Here is a 27,771-nt window from a genome sequence, read left to right on the forward strand (position 1 = left end):
AACTGGAGCCAAAGAAAGAACAATATCTCAAAGACAGGCAATTATGTTTCCAATATCTCTCTTGCTCTGAAAGGAAAATAGTTGTCTTTTCAAGTTGCAAGTTATTCCCATCTCTCATGCTTTACCATAGAGGTTGGGTAACTCTTCCAATCCTTGAGGACCTCATACTCTAGGAATGTAATGTGTTCCACTCTAAGTGCTTTAAATAATTCCAAGAACAAGAGCGTCTATTTTTTTTTTCTTTCATGGTTTTAGAGCAATTATTGGTCAAGACTGATAGTATCAGAGAGAAAATATATTTCCTTGGAAACAGAAAAGATAGTATTCAAAGATGATCAGAAATAATGTTCTATCTCAAACAGACATGCTAGGAATATGTTTTTGCATGCATGCAGAAGGTGTGAACATGTTAGTATGTCCAAATATCAGTGAACATTAAAGTGCTTACGGAAAATCTTCATTGTTCATGTTTTGAGGACTTTACATGAAAGCCATCCTTCCTTATTCTCTTTAGATAACATTTGTCACTGTAATTAATGAGAAAGTAATTATAGTGTAATTTGTCAGAATAATCTGACAGGCAAAGAATTATGTTCTCAATCCTAAAAGAATACGTAGTTCTAGTTTTCCGACTGATTGGGTAGATGTGGGTGGCATAGCAGAAGGTATTTGCCCTTAAGCAGGATAAAAATGTTGGCACTTTGTATTTTCAAGCAAAAGCGGGCAGAGTCATTATCTAACTCTCTTAAATATGTTATAATAAAGCATTTCATCCTAACAGCTGATTAGTATATCTGATTTTTGAATCTTCATAATGTTATAGTGAAGATTTACAGCTCGCTTGCAGTAGTTAGCTACTCATCACTGTTCATCCCAGCCAGACACTGACTCTTTGAGATGGTGAGTAAACATCTTAGGCATTCAGTCATGTGTACTAAGAGAAAAATACTGCCCTTGAAAAAAATACAAGCTGTCAGGTGAGGCCTTAAAGGAGGTAAAACCAGTAAAACAAGGTAAAATAATGATGATATTCAAGGGGATATGAGCAATCACATCATTAACAGCTAGAAAATCCTCAACTTTGTCTTTGCCTTTTCTGGTTTTTTTTCTGTTTTTTTTTCTTTTTTTTTAACTTAGAAGTCAACTGCACCTTTACTCAAATAACAGCATCTGTATCTCTTACAGTGCAGAGAATCTGGCCCTCAGTAATCCTTCAAACTTGTTCTCAACAGTGCCAACAATATTGTTCTTAAGGACGATCTTCAGAAGAAAAGTTAAGTACTGCACATTTGCCATTTGTACATCTTAAAAACCTTGATCTTACAGGACTGTTTGTACTTCTAAATGGATTTGCTCTGTTTGTATTTAGTGCATTTCACACTTTTGTACCTGCAGTGTGAAAATATGCCATCAATTTCAATGCTACATCCATCTCACCAAATGACAGATGAAGACTTTGTGTGTTTCTGCTTAACTGATGTGATTATTATCAATAGATGCATAAGTAAATAAATAACTAATAAAGATAGTGCTCCATTAGATTTTCCTGTTGATTCCTATTCCTATAGATTTCCTATTTCCTACTGATGATGAAATATGTGACCACGCACATTTCCTACATCAGCAAGTTCTACCGAAGATTAAAAAAAAACCAACAAACTAATGTCTAAAAATATTCAAGAACTTATCTTGGCTGCAGGTTATGTGAACATAAGAAAGTCTTTAACTTCAGAATATTCCAAATTCTTCTTGGGTTAGGAAATTCTGCCTTCGATAATGTGCTCTCATGTATTTCTTGAAGGAGCAGAAGCATTCAGCTGCATCTCTCCACAGTTTTAGCAGACTTGAAACTGCAATAACCCTATTCACTTTGTTACATGCATGTTGCTCCAAAAGTAATGCTTCCATAATGTAACAGAAATCTGATACTCATTTTGTTGAAACTCCAGGGGTCTAGGTGACTGATACCATAAGCATACATTATCAGTCAAGTTTGTAGATAGCAAAGGGATGCTTATGCAGGACAGAGGAGCCATCTCAGAGATGAGAGGCTGTGTGGCAACGGAAAGGCTGGTTTGAGATGTGGTCTACGTGAAGAAAAGTAGAGCACAAAGTGAAGTGAGCATCCTCAGAAGTCTGCTATAGTCCTGTAGCTTTTCTCAACTCCCTTTGCAGCATTAAGTGTTGTTAACTGTAGTCTACTATTTCTACCTTCTTATCTCTGACTTCATGCCCTGTCCTTCCCTGCTTGCTCTCTTCCCTTGCTATCACTGTCCACTCTTGTTTTCCCTCTTACTACCTCTCTTCTCTTAATTAATCAGGGAAAGAAAAAGAGAAGCGGCTCCTGTCAGCTTTGCTTTGCTGTTTAGTGGTAGGAGTTCAAAGAACAAGGTTACCACTGCACCCACTGCTCTTTCTTTGATTTTTCACCGTTGAGTGAAAGAGTTTCCTTCAGGAGCTGAACACCGCACTAATTAACAAAGGAAAAGACAGGGAGAAACAAGCCAACGTGTTTGGCAGGAATGAGGCAAGTGAAACAGAGATGTTAGAGGGAAACGGAGGGAAGGAAAAATGACAAAGGTGGAACTGGGAAAGAAGCACAGTCATGAAAGGAAGAAGCAGTAAGGGAAGGAGAGGCAAATAAATATATCAGGCAGAAAAAGACAAAGAAAGGGAGCTGGTATAATGAGGTACAAAAAAAAAGTAGTGGCAATAGTTTAGAGTCCCCTTAGGTTGCAGTACATGGTTCTTACAGGGCAGCTCTTGAGAGCAGTTAGTACTTCAGTCAAAGGCAGTTGTGTGTGGCACCAGTTCTATCCTACTGAACAAGCAGGTGCAGAAAACAAACTAACGGGGCAGGGAAATCCTGCTTGAAACAACAGCAAAGCACTTTCGAGTTGAACTTTAAACCCATCATCTTTTATTTAGATACAAAAAGTGGCTTAAAAATACAATCAGTACAACACTGGCATTATTTATATAGTTCCTGATGAAAGGACGATGCACTGTTGATAGGAGAGGTGTCACACCATTTTGGGCAAGCAAATGTGGTGATATGAAGGCACAGGCAGGCTCTGTTCTGGCTGAGCAAGTTTCTCACAGCTGACAGCAAGTGGCTGCCAGGGGTCCAGATGACAGTAGTGAAGGTGTGACAACTTCTGTGATATCCACTGGAAGACAGGAGAGAGGCCCAAGGTAAGTCCTTCTGCAGCATGTGGTGGGACACCAAGAGCACAAACCATGGAATTTGCTACCCCTAAAGGTAGTACATAAGGTGATTGGGAAAGATTTTTGGCAAATGAGACAAAGAAACACAGCAACCTTGTGGTTAAGGCATGTAATTTCTGCCTAATTTAGGCTAACCATTCCAATGTGAGATGATGAAAATTTAACTGAACTTAAACTGAACTTTTCAGAGGTGGTTGCTAGCTGTACATACTTTGTGAGATGCTGAAGTAACTGGTACTCACTACACCCATTAGTCACAGAGCTCTGAGCAGGTCAAGTGCTACAGAACACAGTGTGCTGAAACATCATGGCCATCTCAGCCTAGGAACTTGATACTTCAGTTCAATATTTGTCACAGCTCTCTCTCTGTTAAGCTAACCATAGAAAACAGGGAATGTATACCTCACACAATAATCAAGAATCCTGGGACTATTTTTTTCCTGGTCTTATCTCAAACCCATCAAGACAGCAAACCAAGCTTGCCACAACATGCAGACAGGGATTGCAGACCTCAAACAAGATAACTGGCTTGTGCAGTTCTGCTATAAGAACTCATACATAGTGTTGGTAAACCCACTCCTGCAAAACTATTTCCAGCATGGTGCTGCACAGCACTGACTCCAGTTATCTGGCTGGTACAGTGAAACAGTCATTTGAAAAAAAAAATGGTTACCAAATTCATTTGTGGAATGAACTTGCATAAGAAACTTCACTGAAACCAGTGAGTTTTTACTACCTTTTGTCAATATTAAGTTTGGTCAATTTTTCCAATTTTAGGACTGTTAGGTAGGAGCAATTAGTTATCAGTATCACAAATTCCAGTTTCTATGCGCAAGACACATGCAAGAACATTCACTAGGTAAAAACAAAACAAAACAAAAAAACAACACAAATAACAAAACAACACATACATAAGCATACTATTATGAAAGCAAGACATTAATCAGTGGGAAATTTGTGTTGTTCTGCAGAATCTTGTTATTTGGTAAGTGAAACCTGTCACAAGTAGGTCATGACATAGAAATACAGTTTTTCAGTGTGACAGTGACAGATAATGCTTTTTTTTTTCCCTCTATGGCAAGATAGTGTCATAGAATACTTCATAGCTATATTGCCTCTACCAGCAGTAGGCACCGTTACATGTTTTTATAGACTTTATTCTTGAGAAATACACCATGAACATCTTTAGGAATAATGGAAATCAATTGCCAACATAGTCTTTCAGAAAATAAGCTGATTGGTACATGTATGCTGTAAGAGAAAAGGAAAAAGAACAGTAGGTTTTAGAGATTAGCAAACGGTGAAGACTTTTAATATGAGTAGGAGATTGATGTGATTAAGATAAATGTAGCTGGAAAAAAAAAAAGGAAAAAAAAAGGAGGAATGTGGAGTTCTAGCTTCACTTAAAAAAAAACAACAAACAAACAAAAACAAACAAACCAACCAGGTTCATCCCCAGAAAGTTTCTGGAGAAGTTTTCCATGTCTTCATAACTGTATTATCTACACATGATCCACGAGTTCCCTGCCCAATAAAAATATCTTTTCTCTCTTTTGAAACATCACCTAGCTGAATACTACTCAGTGCTGCCTTCCTCTGCCTTCACAACAGCCAAGAGCTCACCTGCTGTTTGGGCTGTTACACTCTCACTGGCATTTTTTAGCCTTTACTTTAGGTTCTGGAGTCAGTATAATGCCTGGTCCTGTTTAATATCTTCATTGATGATCTGGATGAGGGGATTGAGTGCATCTTCAGTAGTTTGCAGACAACACCAAGTTGGGAGGAAGTGAGGATCCAACTGAGGGTAGGAAGGCTCTATAAAGGGATCTGTGTAGGCTGGAGCAACTGGCTGAGGCCAATTGTATGAGGTTCAGCAAGCCCACAGGCCGAGTCCTTCACTTAGATCACACCAGTGCCATCCATTTTTTCAGGCTTGAGGCAGAGTGGCTGGAAAGTGGCATGGAGGAAAAGGATCCAGGGGTGTTAGCTGACAGCTGGCTGAGCATGAGCCAGCAGTATGCTCAGGTACCCAAGGAGGCCAATGGCATCCTGGCTTGTATCAGAAGTAGTGCAGCCAGCAGAAGAAGAGGGGTGATCATCTTTTTGTATTCAGCACTGGTGAGGCCACACTTTGAGTACTGTGTTCAGTTTTGAGCTCCTCACTTCAGGAAAGACAGGCTCTGGAGCATGTCCAGGGAATGGCCACAAAGCTGTGAAGGGTCTGGAGCACAAGGGAAAGTTCAGATTGGACACTGGGAAAGAATAATTCTCAGAAAGAGTGGGGATGTATTGGCACAGGCTGCCCAGGGAGGCGGTGGAGTCACTGTGCCTAGAGGTGTTCATGGAACGTGCAGATGTAGCATTTACAGACACAGTTAGTGGGCATGGTGATGATGGGCTGAGAGTCAGACCAGATGCTTTTAGAGGTCATTTCCAACCTTAATGATTCTACAAACTGTGAAGAGAATTTCACTCTTTCAGGGTTCCATGGTTTATTTTAACACGCATAAGGACCATTCTGCAATTTCTCTGCTTTGCCGTCCACGCGCAGACGACTGGGCAGGCTGCCGGAAGGAAGGCTGCAGTACTCAGACACACTGAGCACACCAAGGGACAGACACACGTTCCGCACAGCCCCCATCCGAGCGGCAGAACAGCAGTGCTGGATGGAAACCGCTTCCCTTACAGAGCCCTCAGCTAAGCCAGAAGGCCTAACAGACACCCGTAGCCCCACCACTTCCGTGGACGCCCCAGAAGAGCGCGTAGAGCAAAGACGGGCACCAACACCCACCCAAACCCACGGCACAAACCACCCAACGGCGCGCCGCCCTCCCCCGCCGCCCATCCGCGCTTCCCGTGCGGCGCGGGGCGGGGCGTCCCTCCGGCCGGATGTTGTTGTTGTTGTTCCTGCCCCGCCCCTCGCCCCCTCCCCCCGCGGAGGGTGACGGGCGCTTCCTCGCCCGTAGCCGCCGTCTTGCAGCCGCCGTTTCTCCGCGGCCCTGCTGCCGCCCGCTCCGGCCCCGGGACCCGGGCCTCCTGCCGCCCCTCCATCCCCCCCCCCAGCCGGGCCCGCCGCCTCGGCTCCTCGTTTCGACCTCCCTCTCCCGGGCCCGGCCATGGCGGACTTCGATGAGATCTACGAAGAGGAGGAGGACGAGGAACGAGCGCTGGAGGAGCAGCTCCTCAAGTATTCTCCCGACCCGGTGGTGGTGCGCGGCTCCGGCCATGTCACCGTGTAAGGGCCGGGCCGGGGCCTGCGCGCCGGGTGCCTGGGCGGGAGGCGAGGGGAGGCCGGGGCGGGCCGGGGGCAGGCGGGGGACGGGCGGCGGGCCGGGCTGCGGACAGCGGCCGGAGCCGCTGTCCCGGTGCCGGCTTGGGGCCAGTTGGGGTCGCCCGGGACTCGCGGGTAAGCGGGGAGCTGCGGGGAGGTGAGGAGGATGCGGGGCTGTGAGTAAGAGAGGAATGCAAAGCGCGGGTCCGGAGCGGTGAGGTGTCAGGAAGTCAGGTGCGTGGGGTTGTGTGTGGGCTCGGAAACGCGCCGCAGGGCTGTCTGCGTGCCCGCTGCCCGTCCGCGGCCACGTGGGGCCGCCCCGAGGGCTCTCGGGGGGGCGGAAGAAGCCCCGGGACACACGGGTATCTCTGCGGTAGGGTTGGGTTGCGGTGGGTGCACGTGGTTTCACTTTGTCTGACACGGGAGGTGCTGCGAGTTTTGGTTTGCAAATATCCCTGGCGCTAACGCTGTGAGTTGGCGTGGGGCTTCTCAATAATTAAACAGGTGAGGGTGACTTTCGTCCAGTTGGTTCCATCGGGCTCACCCTGCTGAAGCATAAGGTTGTCTCCAGCTTCAGGTACTGAAATAACAACCTAGAGACAAAGCACTGCACAGCAAACTTTATATAAATAGTTATGTTTGTGTGTGTATATATATGCATTAAAGAAGTATATTTTAACTGTTCATCAGGACTAGCCTTGCAGCAGAAGCATCAAAGTTGAAGGTATTGTGTTCTACTTCTCTGACTCCCCTGACCTCTGCTGATTTCCATATACCGCCCTGTCCACAAATCTGGGTTTAACTTTGGAATAGTTTGGTGGTGCTTTGATTCATCACTGCTATAATTGATTGATATTATGAAATGCTGACAACGAGATGGTGGAGATTGCCAGCTGGCTATAAACAGGAAACAAGATGTGATAGACAGAGAAGTTTAGAAGCTTGGGAGGGTGTGGAGTGGGCAGGAGGCTGTGAAGCCCACTGAAGGGAAACGTATCTAAAATATTCAGTGTATGACTTTGTATTTCACTCCGTTGTGATCGAGATGTTTTTGTTCATCCAGTGGCTGTTTGCCATCTGTGAAAATAAGCTGGTAGCCTTGATCTTTTTCTGGTGAGCAGATCAAGAATGTGGATGTTTGTCTTATTGACGGATGGAAATGTATCAAGAACTGAAATTGAGGCAAGCACTGGTTTCTTCTCCAGTACATGACGACAGGTTGTGTGAGATCCGTTAATAAAACCCTGAGGAAGCTTGCATACCGTGTCTGTGACTGGTATGGACTTTGTGGCTGAAGGATAGCTGCCTCATTAATTGTTTATTAATGATCACTAGCTCATAGCTGTAACACCTTCCTCAAAATATTAGTTCTGTAGCTTCTGGATGAGTAATGATATGTGAGCATGGACCTCCAAAATCATGCAATTAGATCTTAATGTACTTTTTTTATTGCACTGGGTGCACAAACAGTTCCCTGAATACTGTTAGCCCCTTTCACCTTTCTGCAGCCTATGACATTTTTCCTAGTGGATGAGAAGCTTATTACTAGTACTTAGATCACTGTCAGGACACTCGCTTCTTGAATTTAAGAAATAGGTCAAAGTGTATGTGTCTAATTAGTTTGTTTTGCGTGGTATAAAAGCATATATGTGCTTTGAAGGTCTGGCCAAAAAAAAAAAAGAAAAAAAAAATCAGTGGTTAAATAAAGTGAATACTGGATTGATCTGTCTCTGACTCTGTTGTTTAAAGAGGTGCTGACTGATTTTGCTGTGTGTGTATTTAAATAGATGCTCTCTTTTTTGTTGTCTTCTGTTATATCCTCTGATCTTCTATAGGAGTCATAATGTTTTGTTTGAAATATGTCATTTTCATGACTACAGATTAATGTCAGAAAGGCATTTACTACTACTCAATTTCATCCAACAGATAGTGGAAATGTGTGAGAATCCTTTCTAAGCTAAGTAGTTAAAAGAGAGTCAAAAGAATTCAGGTAAATATTATCCAGATAAAATGTACGAAGGCCTTGCCTTCAATTTTGGGACTTTTGTTTGATGCTAAGAGTAATCCTCTTTAAATTCACTGTTTAGAGCATGCTGCACGCAATCCTATATATATTTTGTAAAAGCATTGTTTTTTAAATATTCAGGTAAGTCATTTTCACACCAGCAAAATTTAGGTATTTTGGTACTCAGTAGTAGTATTTGAGGTGGCTTTTTTTTTTTTTTTTTTCTTGAAGAGATCTCTAGTGACAAGAACCCTGAGAGCTGAGAGAATACAGAATATTATTTACATTAGTTAACTGAATTGAAAAATCCAGGGTATTTCATACTTTTTTTTTTTTTTCCTAAAATCTTGTTGAGGTGGAAGGAGAGGTTCAGGATGAGTCTGAAATCGCTAAGAGAATATTTGTGATAGATGTTATCTTACTGTATTTTCAGTGACTTTTTCTGGGCTTCCCCATTCCTTGGTCAGCTGAGACATACATGTCTTATCCCAGGCTGTTTTAGCTAGTTAGGTTGGGTTTAGTTGTCTTCTGCAGCACCAGACTGATAGAGAGCTGTTGTGATGTGCTTCTGAATGCCTTTCTGTGCTGTGCATCTTAACGCTTCTTGTGTTGATGCAAGATAACTGTTTGGGGCATCGTGGCAGGGCAAAACCTTCAAAAATAAATTTTCATGGGAGTGAAAAAGAGGGTAATGGAAGAATCATGCATGGGAGAGCGTGAAGATGTGTGGAATCTGTATGTATTTTGTAAGAGCTGTGAACGTGTGGAAGCCCAGAAAGGACTTGCTGGAACTGGTGGATAGCAAGTGGACGTGTGCCAGCAATGTGCCCTCACAGCCCAGAAAGCCAACCTTGTCCTGAGCTGCATCAGGAGTGTGGCCAGCAGGTAGAAAGTGGTGATCCTGCCCCTCTGCTCTGTGCTCGTGAGACTTCTCTTGAAGTGTGGTGTCCAGATGTGGAGTCCTCAGTACAGGAGAGACATGGACCTGGAGTGTGTCCAGGGAAGGGCCACAAAATTGATCTGAAGGATGGAACAGCTCCCCTGTGAGGACAGGCTGAGAGAGTTGGAGCTGTTCAGCCTGGAAAAGAGAAGGCTTTGGAGTGACCTGATAGTGGCCTTTCATTATCTAAAGGGGATCTATGAGAAAGAAGGGGACAGACTTTCTAGCAGGGTCTGTTGTGATAGGACAAGGTGAAATGGTTTCAAACTAAAAGGGGGGAGATATAGATTGGATATAAGGAAGAAGTTTTCTACAATAAGGGTAGTGAAGTAGTGGAACAGGTTGCCCAGAGATGTGGATGCCCCATCCTTGGAGACATTCAAGGTCAGGCTAGATGGAGCTCTGAGCAATGTGATATAGCTGTGTAGGTGTCCTTGTTCATTGCAGGGGAGTTGGACTGCATGACCTTTAAAGGTCCCTTCCAACTATGATTCTGTGATAGATGAGAAGAATGGAAAAAATGGTTTAGTGTCTCAATAAGAGATGACAAAGAGGAGGAAGATAATGCCTATCGGTTTTACGTGTTAGGAAGATCAGAGCTGCAGCCTGCGAAAAAGTTGTATGTTGGCTGAGCTCTATACTGTAATTTTTTTCCTTTGAAGATTGCACCTCTCACCATTTCTTTCTCCCCAGTGTAAACAAGGGAGGAACTCAGCTATGCCTTTCAAGCAGAAACATGTTCAAGAAACACTTTTTCAGGTTCCAGGAAGGTTAAAGGAAGTGCTCATGCACAAGGTGAGCGTGGATGTGTTGAAAACATGGAGGTCGTGGTATGAAATAAGAAAGGGCATAGAGCAAGCAGAGGAATGTATGCTTTACTGAGAATGGGGCATTGTACAAAATACACTTAGTGCTACATGAGGACAGCTGTCTGAGGAAATGCAGCTCTGGAATTTTATTTCAAGTGATTTTAAGACATTTTTTGCAGCTTTTTCCTGTGTCATTACAGTGAAAATGTAGCAGTGTTATGTGTAGTTCCCAATCTTTTAATTTCCAAATTATAGCATGCAGTCAACAGCGATAACACTGGGATCATATCATTTACTTCCCAAAGCATTTGAAGTATGGAGTCATCGTTTTTACCACCTACATGTGGCAACTGTAAAATAGAAAGCTCAGAGTGCTATTGGTAGCTGGCTAGCTTTGATGTTTCAGTTTAGCTATCCCAACATGTATTAAACATTGCCACAAATCTTGAATACTGAACCTTAGTCTCATTTGCTTGTAGCTTTATCAAAGTGCATCTGTACTGGTCAGAAGTTTCCGTGCTAGAAAGCTGCACTTGAAGTAATTTACAGTCATACTGAGGCAATGTGACTGTTTCCAAGAGGGAGAGTGGGGAAAAATATTTTGTCTACTTTAAATACTGATGTTTTATTCTAAAAGACTAAAGATAACTCTGGAGCTTTTGAGTTAGATTGTCTTTGTCAGGCACAACGCTGTAATGTTTGAAGCTGTCAGTATTTAAATACTTCTGGATCGTACATTTACAAAAAAGCCTTGTTTCTGTTCTGCTGATTTCCCAACCAAACTTCAGCATGAAACTGCAATTATGTTGTTTTGTGATTTCACTGAGAACAGGGGGACTTGGGCTTTTGCTTTACCTGCTTGTGCCTTGGGGTAAAGACTTTCCTTGGCATCTCTTGGTGCAAGGCTCAGCCTCACTTCCTCTTGGGAATAAGAGTTGCTTTGAATGGAATTATCCTTACAGCTGGCCACTTCTCTATTGTTTGAGTTCATATTTGATCTTTTCTGGGTGTTGAAGTATCAGGTACATGAAGATTGCTTTGTGATTCATTCTTTGAAGATGAGTTGTTTTAGAGAGAACATGTCTCTATTGAGTGGATGGACTTATTATGTGTTAGAATGGTGTTACCAGGTGTGGCTGCACATGAAATATGTGTGGATACGTGAGATTTTTTTCAGCAATTGGTTTCATCTTCAGCCTACTGGCAATTATAAGTAGCTTAACTGATAGGGTGTGGTGCTTCTGACATAATCTTTGCCTGGGTGCTTGATTTCACTCAAGATTTTGGGGAAATGTAGAAGGTCTTCCTGACATAGAGTATTCCACAGAACTTTCTGTTGTGGAGTTGTAGTAAGAGTTTGTGTGTGTGTGTTCTGTGTTGAAGTGGTAAACTTGCCTTACGTTTCTCTAGTTAAGTTTCAATTTAATTCCTCAGTTTTGAGGGATTTGTAGGAATTGCAGAGCTGCCATTCTACTTAAAATATTCTGCTGTGTTAAGTGACTTAGGTGTAAGTCAGGTACTGTGTTCTGTCAAGTGGCAGGACTGTGACTTTTTTAACTTCTGAAGAACGTATGTAGGGGTTACCTATGGCATCAAATTGATAAGCTATCTATCCTGGCATGCTTTTGCAAACTGTGGCAATGGACATTGCTGCTTAGAGGCTGCGTGCAACCCTACTTGTTCCTGGCATCTGTTTGCCCTGTAGTCTCTGGCATCCACAGCTGTGTAGGGGTAATGTATACTTTAACATCTTTTTCCTTTAGTGCTTGTTTGACTGGGAACTTGTCTAATCTGTATTAAAATCTGTTGGCACAGTCTGCCTCTATAATCTCAAATCGGAATAAACCCAGAAGTTTACTACTTGCAGTTTAAAGAAGCTCTTGTCTTATCTGTTTAAAACCAGTCTCGTGCAGGCTTCAGCCCTCTGTTGTGGGATTTGATGATTAAGAGTTGATCGTTGACCTTAACCACTCTCTTCCTGAATCTTTGTACTTTGGTCCCATAACCTCCCCCCAGCCTTCTGTTTTCCAAGTTAATGTCAGCCTCATGGTCTTGTAAGGCACCTGTTTCTACTCCCTTAGTTATATCAGTCTTCCTTCTCTCTGCTTTCTCTCAACTCCAAGTTCTCCATGAGATGTGGATGCCAGAAGAACAACCTGTACTGAGCATGTGGGCATACAAGGGTTTTATAGAGAGTCAAAATGATGCCCTATGTTGTGGTCTTAATTGTCTAGCTAATGGTTCCTAGTCTTTCCTTGCTACTTTTCATGGCGGCTGCTGCTGTTGAGCTCATGTTTTAAGAGAATCATGCCTTGAGAGATGTAGCTACCGAACTAAGTCGAGCATCATGTAAGCATAGTTTACATTGGCTTTCCCAAGATTCAGAACCTCTTACGTAAGTCCACGTGCCATTTTTTGTTCACTTGGTTTTGTGAGGTGTGTCTGCAGTGCGTTTCCATTGGTGCAGCACTTAACTGCCCATTGTCCGCTTACGTACTTGGACACATTTGTCCATTGGCAAGCAGAGCACTGTGCTTAGTAAGAAAATATTGCCTGAGGAATACCCAGCTGCTCAGTGAATGTATTCTCAAAAAATTTATTTAAAATAGTCAACTGTCAGGGCTCAAGTTAGCTGGAGCACAACTGAGTAACTGGTCTTGCTGTCAACATTGAAGTCTTGAGTAGCTTAATGTCTGATTTGGTTTGTAGTTTTGGTGATACATCTGCATTGGTTTGTATTCAGGAACTTGTTAATTGCAAATAAAATTTTGACCTGAGTGTTGTTTTCCAAATTAGTAGCTTGTCATACAGTTTTGTTATCACCTTTTTCAGGCTGTAGAGTCCCTTAGCTGCAACCTAGACTGGATGCCAGAAAGCATTCAAGTTTTATTTGATATGTTTTCATTCACGAACCCTGTCAGCCAGCTGTAAGATAGAAAACAAACAGGCTTTTCTGTCTTTATTTTTTTTAAGTCAAGGTGAAACTCATAATCTTGAGATCTTCCATGACCCAGGTCAGCCCGAAATTCTAGTCCATATCAGTTTTTTCATAGCTTTCCATTCTCAATTGATATGGATGTTTGTTTGTTTCAAGTTAGCGCTTAAACTGTGTTTAGTACGTTTGAGAACAGCAAATACCATCTAGTAAACTAGTAATTTTTTTTTTTTTTCTGAATAAGCAAGGTGTTATTGAACCCATTTTTATGCTTAGAGCAGTTTGGTGTTACTCCATTTAGATCCTGCTGAATGAGCTTTTCTTCAAGATGCATCTGTACTGGGTGTAGTGGGAAGATTTGCACTATGACCTTACCTTTCTCTCCTCTGAAATACCTCTAATTTTTCATATTTATACTGTTGCTTATGAAGATTTTGCTGAGTTTAAGGAAGAGTCAACAGCATCTACAGATCTTTAAAAGAGGCTGGAGGCAAAGTGAATTCCAGACTGTTTATGATTGTGTGTTTCTGCCTGTTAGGACAGCATTTAGTAATTACCTTTAGGAAACAATTTTTTCCATAAATCGATGCTGTTCTTTAGGTTCATATCGGGTGCTCGTAGCTTGGGTGTCGTAAGTTGGGGTTATTTATGATTCTGGTATGAGTATCATTTTGTTTTTTCAGGTTTGGACTAAGCAACAAATTTGAAGCAGAATTTCCTTCATCTTTAACTGGGAAGGTGAGTATCTGTGAATTAAAAAAAATAAATTAGAATTTGATTTAAGACTTTTGCTATTAAAAAAGCAAAAGCTTAAGTTGTGGTCCACTCAAAGAGTAATAAATCACACTGCTGTGATAATAAGTATTTTGCTTTTTCTTGTAGGTTGCACCCGAAGAATTTAAAGCCAGCATCAGTAGAGTTAACAGTTGTCTTAAGAAGAACCTTCCAGTTAATGTACGATGGCTACTTTGTGGATGCCTTTGCTGCTGCTGCACTTTAGGTTGTAGTATGTGGCCAGTTATCTGCCTCAGTAAAAGAGTAAGTTGAACTGTTCTTATTTTCGGTAGTCAGAATTGTATTGGCTGTGTTCTTTTTTTTTCTCTTATTTCTCATATCCTCTTTTTTTCCATGTCAACTTTAATAAAGCATACTTCTGCTTACGAAGATGAGTTTGATTTCATACATTTTAATCCCTGTTGTCTGTCATACAACTTAAAGTAGACGGTAGTGAGAATGCTGAGCTTACAACTCTGACTCAGTTTAGCAGTGTCTCTGCTAGAGCTGTGTACTGTGCAGCACTTACTGTTACAGAGATAACTCTGAGCACTTTTAATAGCTTCTCTGTGATACTCTGTTTGGGATCATCAGAATTGGACATTGTTTGTTGTGAAGAGTATGTGAGGAGTTTCTAATTATACTGTGACCTAAGCAGCCATATGCTTGCATTTACAAATAATTTTTTTAAAGATTGTTTTATCTTCCTTCCAAGCTGTAGATGAATAAGATATTTCTTCTTGCATCAACAGCTAGAAATTAGTGTTTTGTATGTGTCTCTTAGTGTATTGTTCACAACAGAAGCTTCTTGCATGTGTCTGATTTCCCCCCGCCCCCCCCCCCCTTATTCCACTGCAAGTAATTTTGCAACCCTCCCCATCTCTTCTGTTTTCACGTGTGTAAAAACTTTGGCTCATCTGATTTCACTTCTTTGCAAGAAGTCTCTGTGCATCACCATCCTCTCCTTATATTGGTGCTGTAATGCTTTCAAGTTCATGATGACGCTTGTGTGTATTCCATCTTGTGTAATACCGTCGTGCTTTTCTTGACAGCAGACCTCATTTTGCAGTCCGTAAATCAGTGCTCTGAGGTTGACAGTGATTATATGCTTCTGCAATGTGATTATATTTATTTATGTTATAATTTATATTTATATTATAATTTTATTTGCTCATCTTTTCAATATTGATCAAGCATTTTCAGATGGAGGCTCCTGCACAAGTGTACACCTGCTCAAGCATGTGGTGCTGCTAAAACCAGAAGCTGTGCAAGCTGCTTTGTGGTTTTAGTATTGGTAGTACCATTATATGCTGTAAAAGCTATGTCTGAACTCCTGAAACCCCCAGGTACTGAAAGCAAACAAGAAGAATAGAGCATAATAAAACCAGTGCATATTTCTTTTGTCTAATTTTTTTGTGTAAATCTTAATGAGTATTTTCTTGGAGGGATTACTTTAAACTAGTTTTAACTGTATGCAAAATAACCTGCTGGTAATATTGGAGTCCATGGAGAAATACAGTTTCAGTTTGAATTATTTCAAGCCCTTGGTTTTGTACCTTTAAGTTGCTATGAACTAGTGAGTTTCCTGTAGGATGACCGTATATCTACATCCTGAAAGTCTGCTGCAGGAAATCAGCTGATTACTTCAACAGGTAGATTGGTGACCTAGCCAGCTTGCAGAGATAACTGTTTTCTATTTGAAGTCTAGCTCTGTTTGTTAAAAATGTAATCTGGTGGTAGAAAGTAATGTTGCTTTTGGGAGGAGGAGGCTGATGTCTTGGAATCCAGTACTGAAAGTCGCTAGTAATCAACTTCTTAATGCAGTGTTTAACAGTCAGAAAAAAAGGTAAGGGCTTATAGTATCTGGGGCCAGGAAACAGAGTTGCAGTATGAGGAAAGAGGTTCTGTGTAGGAACCCAGTGAAGCAACAGAGGAGTGCTTCAGTTGTTGTTAGCTTGGGATGGGAGTTCTGGTAAGCTCTCTTTCAGAAGGATAAATCTGGAAAAAAGGCATGGATACACTGTTCAGAAGGTATTACTTAAGGAATTCCATAGCTTTTCCTGCGCTGAAGATGGGTGATTCATACTGGACTTACAAGTTTAGAACCTGATGAAATTAAAGGCAGGTCTCAGCTGCCTGAACACTGTTGTGCCACTGTGAGTTGCATAGTGGCACTAGACATGATACCTACAGCCTTTGTGATAGCACTGAATACATGCATTCAGGCTGTTTGATTATTGCTGTGGAATGAAAATCCTTTAAGTCAGATGTTGTGACAACATCATTTGTCTGTATCAGCAACGCAACATATAGATGTCTGTTTAAAGGGTTATTGTCTGTCAGGTGAAGAGCTGGGAACTCAGTTGGGTGAGTTGATGACTATAATATAGAGGAGAATTAATTAACTGACTAATACAGGAGTGCTTTCCCAAATTGAAACTCTTAATCCTGGATCTGGCTGAGAAAGACTTGATGAAATGAAAACGGCACTTTCATCAGAATTTTGAATTAGTCACAGTAATTCTCTTTTTTTATTTTCTCCTTACTGCTTGCAATAGCTTTTTGAATTCTAATGCTTGAATGCTATCACAAAAGTAAATTATTTTGAAGCTACACACTTTGAATGACTATTTGTATAATGGGAATATATGGTTATTTTTGTGCATTTGTGTAAAAATTAAGTTATGGATTTGTCTTCTTAGATCAGCAAGTCCTTCAAACCAGGAGTTTTTTAAATCACAGGCATTTGCAAGCCTTTCTTTTGCAGTGAGGTATTAGAGAAAGAGCCTGGAACTCTTCACCAGTAGAATAAATGTTTAATTTGATTAAATATCTTATTGCCTCTTTCCTTTAATGTGGTCTTGATTGGATTTAGATGAATAAAAGCTGCAAGAAAATTGCAGGAAGTACAGTTCCTTATTTGCAGATCTAGATTGTCAGTGATCTTCAGCAGTTATACACAGATTGTACCATCCTTCCTGGGACAAGTTCCAGGTTGTACAGATGGACAGTAAGTCTGAGTTTTTTTCTTTAAATAAAAGGATTGACATAATGAGTTATAATTCAAAAATGTGTACAGGCTGCGGTGCCCATTTGAAGCCACTTTTTCAAATTAATTGACAGTCATTTCAGTACTAAGTGCTGTTGTTCTCGATGTGTAAATGGGGTAAATGGTTTCAAGAGAAACTGTAATAGTGAAAGCTATGATAAAATTGCCATACTTCTAGATTTCTTAATAGTGTTCTGCATGTAAATTACATGTTTCAGAGGTTCATAGGCAGTCTCTTAAAATGAATAGAATGAGATATTTAAGAGCAATCTGTACTAATACTTTTATGAGCTGCTTGTTTGTTTTTGAGTTCAAACAAAGCTGATGAATGCTGCTTAAACCCTGTTATTAATTGCCACTTGCATAGCAATTTACATCTTCAGAGTGCTGTATAAACATAAGCTAATTACAACTTCCAAACTGCTGATTAAATTAAACATGCAGTAGAGATGCAGGATTAAATTTATGGGTGATAGTGATAAACCACATTAGTTCTGTTTATTGCTGTTTTTAATACAATTCATTTATTTACACAATTGAAGAAAAAAAAATTTTCTTCTCTGCATACCTGCCAGGAACTTGACACTAGAGATGCTCTGATGTGGTAATACTTTTCCAAACAGTTTCAAGGGACAATCATATAAAACAAAAGGTGCTGCTTTTTTTTTTTTTTTTTTATATTTACAATCTCTCTTCTTATAAGCTCACATTGTAATTTAATTTGGAAGATTCTGGAAAGTTGTAACCTCTTTGTTTATTCTAACCACAAAACATGCAAAATTTGTATTGGGTCTAGCCAGTTTAGTGAAACTTTTTAGAAAAAGAATTTGTATGCGCCTAATATACAGTTTTTTCAAATCATCTCCTTTTTGGTATTGATTCTGAAGGATGAGACAGCTCTCCTACAAAGAGAAGACTGCAGGAGATCATAAGTCTTCTATTGTACCGAATGCACGTGGAAAGTGTCAAGTTACTGTTCATTTTGTTCCCTATTAACTTATTTTTTTGAATTTGGAACAATGATTATAATGATGGAAAAATCTGAATTTTAATGTAGCAGTGTTTATTTTTTCCCAGCTAATTCATTATCTACAGGATCAGCACACTTAGGATTCTGTGATCTTCTGGTTCAGTCCTAGAGAGGCAGGATGCTAGAGACTTGTTCCTTTTAGAAGGATCTTCAGTGTGCATGCTGGATTTTGCAGGGACTTCTGAAGTTGTTTTGTTGCTTTGTGCTGCCTCTCAGGTAGTTTCTCTTCCATTCTTTGACCCTGCCCTTAGATAATCATAACAGCAAGAATCAAAGGCTTCCTATTAATAAATGAAGCCTGGGAGTGTTCCTAGGAATTGGAGCTTTATAACTTGTACTCGTAGGAAGGTCTGTGGCAGGTGTTGGTCCTGTGTTGTGTAACAATTTGTTGTGTAACAATTTCTAGGCATTATCAGGGTGCTTCAGACACTATGGGTGGTTTGGAAGTTACGAAAACTTACTGATGGAGATGTCAGCTCTTCCCTGCCAGCTGGCTTCAACTGAATGGGAAAGTTTCTGGGCACAGCTTCATATCCTAATACAGTTGTAACCTGAGATCATTGAGTTTCTCCACCTACTCTGGCCCTGAACTATATTCTGTGGCATGTTACTAGATACTTTGGAAATAAATGATCAAGATCCAAACTGACATCTTTGTAATCTTGAAAGAGGAGATGGAGGTAGAATTTTAATAATCTGCACTCAGTTTATAACTTCTCACAGTGGACAACACCAGATTAGTTATTTGGTAGATTCTGTTCTGTTCTCATCCCTGCTGTGGTCAGTTCTACCTTCCATGTTCCGTATGGCCCTTTCTGTGAGGGTGTCCTTCAGCAGGAGGTGAATGCCTTTATCGTGCCCAGAATTAAATCTATTTGGAGGGAAGGAGATTTGTGGGTTTAATGACAGATTCAGAGATGGAATTTCATCTTGGAATGCAAGAATTAAGTCGTTACCAATTTGAGTTTGGAGTAACAATATTAGTTATCATCTTGATGCTTCAGGGATTGAGTCAATATATGTCTGTCCAGGAAATGTTTATGCACTTCACAGTTAGGCCTTCTCAAAGGAATACTGCTAGTTTTGCCAAGGTCAAAATTTTTCACTACAAGACTTCTCCATAGCAGGAAGTTTCCACCAGAAATGCTACATTTGTTTCCAGATGTTATTCGATATGTGTATATGGGTTTCACTCACTTTCTTAGTGCAGTGGCTTCTGACATGAGTACACACTCCTAAGCTTGTAAGAAGCATCCTAGCTGCCAACAGGAAAGGTTGTGCAAAATGCACTAATGTGATCTAACAGACAGCTTTTCAAACCTCTATCAAGATGCTTGTAGTTCAGTTATGTATGTTTTGATTACAATATTGGTATTTTCATGCCACTAATATAGAATTTAAAGCTGTTTAGACTTCTTTCACAGTCCACATATTACGAACTCTACAGAAGGGATTTTAATACTAGAAGCAACATGCTGTGTGACAGCATATCAAGACCTCCTCCATCTAAGCTCTGTCTACAGTATGTTTTTACATTTCTCACTCAAATATGGTTAATAGATACTTGATATTGCCTGAGTGTCAACTATATACCCACACTTTTAGTGTGTGTTTTTTTTTTTTTTTTTTTCCAAACTCTGAAAGAATTAAATCTCTGAAAGCATTTGTGTATGAGAGAGGTGGTTTAGGGATATTCTGGCTTGTTGAAAGTGAGCATACAACTGTGTGACTTGGTTAACCTCACTATCAGGGGTGATAACTAAATTACTTGGGTATGAGTTTTGTAGACCAGTATATCTTTGTCTGGAAAATTAACAGGGATTCATTCCTACTTCTATCTTTTTTTTTTTTTTTTTTTTTTTTTTGCTCCTTTGAATGAAAGGAGATGGTGAAGGTCAGAGTTCTGATAGGATTCTCAGCTTATTTTCCTTGAGATGTATATGAAATTTGGGCAGTATGACCATTACAAAAAATTTCTTGAATTGGTCTCCTTGTATTGTGAAATTTGAGCATGAAGTATGTTTATTTTTTCAAAGCAATATTTGAGATTATTAATACTTGATTGTGGTAAGATTTTGTATTTGAAAATCTCCATGTGCAGTTTATGGGACTAACATAACACTACATTTGCATAAATGTTGGAAGTTTTCAGATTCAGATCAAATGCACGTAAGGGGAGATTCTTCTGCTGTTTCCAGACACCTATGAATAAAACTGGTAATAATGAATAGTGTTGTCATCATCTGTATTGTTTCTTCACTTAAAGCATAGGGAGTTACTCAAATGAGCACAACTTTGGGTATCACATAAGACCTCTTGTTTAACATTATGTTAGTCATTCGTTGGGTTACAGCATGAGGTGGAGGAGCTTTGACTCATTTGCTAGTACTGCGTGATGCAGTGTCTATATTCCAGGTCACGCACTGCAGGGAGTCTTATGTCTGTACAGCCTTGCAGTCTGGATCATAACTGCATCTGGAACTGCAACCTAACGTCCCTAGACACTGTGAAGGCATAGGAGAAAGCTCTTGTGGTTGATAGTACAAGTGGCACTCTATTTGTAATAATGACTGCCTTTTTTCTGTGTGATGAGTTCGTAGTCTTTCTGATATTTTTCATGTTCAGGGCAAAACTGTATCTAATTGAGAGTAACACGAATTGGTAAATTGCATTTTGATTTGGGCTTTTTTGGTAGTCTGAATATCCAAAGAATACAGTCTTACATTAGCATCTTTAAACATCGTTAAGAGTCATTTAATAAAAATCCTTTCGTTAAAGGTTGCATCTAGACTGAAGGGATCTATGCCACAAAAATGTATAGCCAACGTTAAACACTACGTGCGATTTTTACAGAGCGTGTTACAAAGTACACTTTCATATCATTGGTGTACTAAAAACCATATTTAAATTGCAGTTTCAGCTTTGCTCAAATATTAATGTGTTTTCTTAGAAAAAAAAATGTAGAAGTTGGATAGTGTTAGATCTTTCTAATGCTAGCAAGTCTCTCTTCCACTTAATTTGTGCTTTTGTTGTGGCTAACAAATAATTTGCTGTATAGGTTTTTCTGTATACCATTGACAGAATATATAAGCTTGTCATCCTGGTGTGCTGGAAATGCTACACTCAAATCAAGTGCTTCTTTCTGGTTTTGTATATCCTCACCTGCTCCTCACTGTAAATCATTGAGATGTCAAGAGCAGTGATTAATTAAGCTGCACGTGCAAGTGCTTTTTTTCACCTGTCAAGTAGGAAGAAAACTTACTATAGTGAATTGTCTGATGCTGCTTAATTCATTTCTTTTTATTCCAAGCTCAGATTTGCAGAAATAATTTACAGTCTAATTTTCATTAACGTTTTAGTATATATAATGTGATGTGATTTGGGAGCTGTGAATATCCCAAGTTATACTACAGGAGGGTTTAGATGTGCATCCTTGGGAACTCAAATGATCACGGTCGCAAGGCTGCATGTGTTTTTATCTAATGCTGCTCAAATGACTTTAAACTGGGTTCCTTTTGAAGACAACCAATTAATACTACATAACTACCTATCAGTTTCTTATTTATGTGTATGCATTGTAATATATTTGTAATTTTATTGGAATTTGAAAAGCTTAGATGTTTTTCACACTCTTTTGGGCAAACAATGAAATTAAATTGTATAGTGATCTTAATCTATTATTAAGAGGTCCCGGCAAGGAAGATTACAAGGTAGATTCAGGTTTTGAATCGGTTTTGCCATTGGTTTAGCAGCGGGTGGGCAGGCAGATGCCTGCTCAGAGTAGAACCTATTGCCATTTTTCACCATTGATAGAGTAGCCTTTCAGAGTCAATGAGCTCTGTCAATGTGAGCTTGTCAAGGCTACAACTTCATAGACCTGAGAGGCGGTTTGAGAGGTCAGCCCTTTTCAGGTTTGCTGTGATGCAAATGAACTTTAATGCTTAAACAACTATTGGAATTTTTATGTCTGCTCCTTGTTCTTTTTTCTTCACAAAGTCATTGACGAGACATTCAGTGCTTTTTAAATTGGAAGTTGCATTGTGCTAAAGACCTAGTACAGATTTACGGAGGGCTGAAAGCAGTTAGATCATGTTCTTTTCATGGTGCGATTAGAATCAAATCGATTTCCCTACAGCCTTCAGCATTCAGATGGCAATTTTAACAAAGCTTGGGGGCTAGACAAGGGACAAAACGACTGAACTGAATGTTAATTACACTCTGCAGCCTTATTTTCTTTTGATTTGGAGCTGACTGGCAACTAAATTAACAAAAGTGTGACCATAACTGCTGCCCTATTTTCATTTAAAAGGAGAGCAGACTCTAAAAGGCTATCTTTACAAAGAAACAAGTGAGGTCTACTGATTATTGTTAAAGGGCACTGTCTTTAAAAATATAATAATAACAATAACCCCCAAAACGCTCAGTTCCAAACTGAAGTGATAAATTAGTCCCTGGCACCTCCACCTTTGGATAGTTCCTTGACTTACACTTTTTGAAATACAAAATAATAAAAATTCAGTTTAATGAGTATTTATGGATGGCAGTGATCTAATTTTTATCACGTGACTGCAGCCCATGCTTAGATGTGCTTCCCTGTAGCCACCACAATATTATGCTGGAGAGTAACTGGAGGTTTAAAAGCAGAAAATGTTAGAATTTGATGGGAAATGAATAACTTGTTGTCTAATTTTTATTTTGTTCAGACATACTTTTTTGCCAGGGCTGTATTTTGCTTGATTTGTTAAGGTTCATTTACAGTACTTGTATTTTGTAGTAATAGCAGCAAGATGCTTTCTCATCCCTTCCCCTCACCCCTCTGTGCCTTGTAAGGAAGCTGCAGCTGCACTAAGTTGTATTTGATCCTTGTCATTGCTCCGTCCTTTTGCACCTGCAACTCTGTTGGTCTCATCTTAACACCTGGCACCATGAATTATCCTCTATTTATTCATAGTCAGTAGCAAATCCCATTTAGAGCTGAGCAGTATATATATTTTGGCAGTCAAATGACCATAAATGTCAGAATGTATTTCTCAAATGTAAATACAACAGAATAATTATATTCAAAATGCCGTGAAACTTTACAGTGCAGAAAGTCCTTTAATGCTTGTGTGTGTGGTTTGAAAAAGCTGTGAAGAAACAGATTTTGGAATTCTCTATCTGAAGTGTCAACTGTGGAAAAGACAGGCATTCAAACTTGGCTTTAGAGTCCTAAATACTGGGTTTGCTCTGTATGCAAATCACAGGTTTTCTAACGTTTGTTTCTGTGAGTTACTGGGACTTTTTGAATTTGCTCCCTAAAATCTGAGCATAGATGTAATGACTGTTTTTGTTTGCTCAAATGGACTACTGCGTGTTTGTACTCAACCTATGACATTGTAAAATACTGTTTGCAACTTTTGTCTGCTGAAATACTGACCTTCTAAGAAGTGAAGTTTAGACCACTGGTACCATTGAGCTATGCTCCTGTATTTATGCTTAGGTCATGTTAAAGTTTCTGAAATAGGTTTTGAAGCTGTAACTGCTACGAAGGTGTATATATGTGAACAGATTTTGTTCCAAACTGGTTATATCTTTCTACACTATTTTGACAATAGTTATTTGCTTGTCATAAAAAGCAATTTTCTCCACTGGTTACTTTTTAAAATCAGGGAAGTTTTGGTAGTGCTACAGACCACCCTGTACTCAGTCACTGTCCTGTACCTCTCTCCTTTTCACACAAAAGCAGCTGCAAAACAAAGTTTTTCTAAAACCACTCAAGAGTAAAATTCTTTCTCATTTGTCTTCCAGACACGAAGATCGATTGAGAAGTTATTAGAATGGGAAAACAATAGGTTATACCACAAGGTGAGTGCCGCAGGGAGCAGCTTCGTACTGTTGGAGTTTGAATTGCACAGTATGGAAACAGATGCTTTTGTTGAACGAAAAATATGAAAGGTGGACAAATGGGCCAGTCTGTGTGCTGCAATAAAATACAGCTCATTTTTCTTCTTTTTCTTTCCTCCTTGTCTAGCTGTGCTTGCATTGGAGACTAAGCAAAAGGAAATGTGAAACGAATAACATGATGGAATATGTAAGTTAAAGGGCTGTTTTGTGAGTTTCTCTATTAAATGATCATTTATTTTGCTTCTGATCTTATTCTTTTCGTGATTATTAATCAGTAAAGGTGTCAGGAGCTTAATCGCCTGAGTGCAAGGATTTTCTACGGTTCACAGATGCATGGTTTCATGTGCAGGACTGATTTATAAAGTTATGAATGACTTGAAAACAAGGCTTCACTGTGTTCTAAAAAATAATAAATTAATTGCCAAGATAAAATAGCTCGAACATGTGCTGATGGAGTGTGAAATTTTAGATGCTGTATAAAGAATAATCACAACTTTGGTTACGCAGCAAGTCAGATATGGCTGTTTTATATGATGCTAATCAAGTCTAAAAGTATGGAAGACCTTTCAATTAAGCTGTTGGAGCTTAAGAAACCTTTAGTAGCCTTTTTGGATTTTAACTGCCCCTTATCTCAAATGTCTTGAAAGTATTTTTATCTCAAATTGACATCACTAAATATTTTTAAGTTTAGCGTTCAAAATCAAAATTCCAGTCTTTGGCTGAGACCACATGAGCCTTTCTAAGAAATGCACAGTGATAACTTATATGTATAATATATCATGTCCTGTGTGGGATTTCAGTTTTTTTAGCTGGCAGCATTCTTACTTGTTCTTGATGCTGTTTATGCTTCCATTTTGAAAATCTCTTGGAGTTGCACAGATGGGAACCAGAGAAGGTGAAATTAAGCTGCTAAAATGTAAGGTTTATTTGAATTTGCAGAATTTCATTTAACCCTCTGGGAAGTAGGTGACAGGAGGAGTTAACTTTTTTAAAAAAATAAAGAATAATTTTTGAGAAATATCTACTGTATTAGTTCCAACTTATCTGTGATTTTTTGTTGTATGATACTCTGTCTGTTTTTTGAAACAACAAAGCTATCAGGCGTGTAAAATTGATTTAAAGCCTGATTAAATAGTAGGAAATTATATTAACCTTTTCCCTTTAACTTTTTCTGTATCCCTGTTTCTATACTAGATCTGATTTCTAGTCTGAAACAAGATTTTCAAGTTCCTTTTTCTTTTGCAGAGTAGCACTACTCAGTTCACTGAGGGACTTTGTATCACCTTTTCCACAAACTTTAGATAAGTTTGCATAAAGCAAGCTTCACAAAGTAAATTTGAGTTTCTCTTTAATTAAGAATTGTAGTTCTCTGACTCATTTTTCTGAAGAAAAACTTTGTTTCATCCAGTGTTTTGCAGATTCAATTTAAAAAGAACAACAAAAAACAACACATACACAGATAGTTTTTAAATACTGTGGCTCAGCAGCATTTTAAGATGATCATTTCTTATGTTAAATACAGTTTAAAATGATTGGAACTATTTGCGTTAATATGTAAGAATAGATGTAGAGCTTTACAGGGTGATGGTCTAAGATTTTATTTTCAGCTTGTGAAACGAAACATTGAATGTGCAATCTATGGATATGTTTAATCAGATTTTAAAAGCCTCCTTATATCATTTCCTTAGTTTCGGTTAACTAGCTTGTCTCTTATAAAACCTACCCAAAATGTTGTAGTTCTTGTTTAATTTTAAGTATATATATCTTTTTCAAAGCAAGTGCTTTAAATTAGGTTCCTGTACACAAAATACGCAGCCTTGTTCACTTCACGTTCTACGCCCACTGTTGGAGGTGCTAAATTGTGTAAGGTGTCATGCTTCCTTGACATAAACACAGACTTCCAGCTTTTCTTCTTGCTCTTTTTAAACTTTGCCTGAATATCAGAAGCCCTGGGAGCTCTCCAGTACCCAGTGGTCGTCTCGTGTCAGCCATCAGTGGGATTTGAGCTGCTTGCATTGCATTCTACTCTCAGGATATCAAACCACTTCTGAGTGTTTCTAAAATTATTCATATACCATTCAATTTTCTTGAAAGAGTTGGCCTCATAAGTCATATCAGAGATACTTTTTCTTGTGTTTGGTACGTAATCAGATTGGAGCATTTATTTATACCCTACGCAGCCAAATTCTATTATTCTTTTTGATTAAAAAAATGTTTAGAAATTCTTTTTTTTAACTCTATAGAAGACCAGGCTCCCCTTACAAGTAAATGAAATCTTTAGTTATATTACCAAGAATGTTTATTTTTTACTAATACAACCATCGTGCTATTTGGTAGTCTTATGAAGAATGAAAGTGCACACTTAAATATTTTCTTGGAGCTTTCTGTTTAAATATAAAACAAGATAACTACTTGAATTGCATCCTTGACTTTACAATACTGGATCTGTGTAGTTAAAATTTGAATAGGGACCTGAAGCATAATCATACAGAAACATTAGTTAGGTTTCCTGTTATCCACTTGCAGGTTTGCTTGATATGCAAATTTTTCTGTAGTTGATACAAATTTCTGCATGAGTTTTGAAGTGTAGACTTGCCTTTAGAATCCTATACTGAGTGGAAACAATTTCCAAGAGAATTGCATATGAAACTGAAAGTGGATGTTGCACACGTTTTTGGTTCTTCCAGTTTAAGATGTGTTTAATATTACCAGACAAACTTTTGTTTCCTCTTGATTCTTTACTAGTTATGGTTTTCTTCCTCCAAAACATTGTTTAATATGATTTCTGCACCTGTTGAAAATACTATTACGTGATGGACTTCAAAATAAAACAAAACTAACAAAAAAAAAGTGCATTATCGTTGTGATAAGTAATAGGGTTGCTACTGCCATTTAATATTGTTTTTTTTCTTTTTGTGCAGGTCATCCTTATAGAATTTTTACCAAAGACACCGATTTTTCGACCAGATTAGCATTTGATTTATTTTTAAGAGACTTATTCAAGTATGTTGTCTTTCCAATGGTGCCTTGCTTGGTGCTCTCCTGGTGGTGACATAGCATTGGTTCTACAGACTCTTGTGGTGTTTCCATTCTTTTTTGTTTTGTTTTCGTTTATTCATTTGTTTTAATAAGAGCATGTTCTAAGTGCATTTGGTCAAACTCTGCAAAGTCATTTCATGCAAATGTTAACTACTACTTAAGTTATTACTTTTACTACTTCTGTTTGTTAATGTATCTTGATTTTCAGAGAGTCTTTTATGTGTGCGCGCGTGTGTACATATATTACTATAAATACACAGCTGAAAATGTTCTACAAGTGAACAGGTATTTTTTTTTTACCCCCAAATGACAAAACTGTTTGATTGTACATTGTGTAAGTCCTCTTGATTATTAGTTTATGTGCTGAAATATCATCGAAGATCTACCTAAACTTTTGTCAGTGACTAGTCAGTTGTAAATATTTTTATTTCTTTTTGGATATTGGCTAGCTTCTTCCAACAAAAGAGGGTAATAAAGTTCCTTTTGAAATTGTGCTTTTTGGAACCCATATGCCATTGCATTAATAGGAATCTCTGTGCTTTTCATGAAGAAGTCCTGTCAGCTGGTTCTGAAGAAGTTCTAAACTTAGAAGAAAAAAAAGCAAAATAGAATTACTCATATTAGAAAATTGTTGAACAAATTGCATGCATCTGATTAGTAGAATTCAAGATTTCAACAATATGTTAGTATGTAAACCAATATTTTATATTGGTTTATAATGTAGCAGTTTTAATTCAGGCTAATGCCATGTATCATTTTATTTGTATTGTTTACCAGACACATACAGTGTACAGGGGTGCAGAAGATT

The 27,771-nt window shown here is 39.0% G+C and overlaps 1 protein-coding gene across 1 annotated transcript; it reads left to right on the top strand.

Annotated features, from left to right (window-relative positions):
- Positions 1-6,344: 6,344 nt before the first annotated feature.
- On the top strand, positions 6,345-26,896 carry CHIC2 (cysteine rich hydrophobic domain 2; the record flags this gene model as incomplete). The annotated part of the gene is made up of 6 exons (XM_079534832.1): positions 6,345-6,463; positions 13,872-13,926; positions 14,071-14,226; positions 23,829-23,885; positions 24,052-24,111; positions 26,846-26,896. The coding sequence occupies 6 exons, from the start codon at positions 6,345-6,347 to the stop codon at positions 26,894-26,896; spliced, it is 498 nt and encodes a 165-aa protein (XP_079390958.1).
- Between the last annotated feature and the right edge of the window lie 875 nt (positions 26,897-27,771).

Source organism: Tetrao urogallus (assembly GCF_951394365.1).
Source record: "Tetrao urogallus genome assembly, chromosome: 4".
NCBI classification, from domain to species: Eukaryota; Metazoa; Chordata; class Aves; order Galliformes; family Phasianidae; genus Tetrao; species Tetrao urogallus.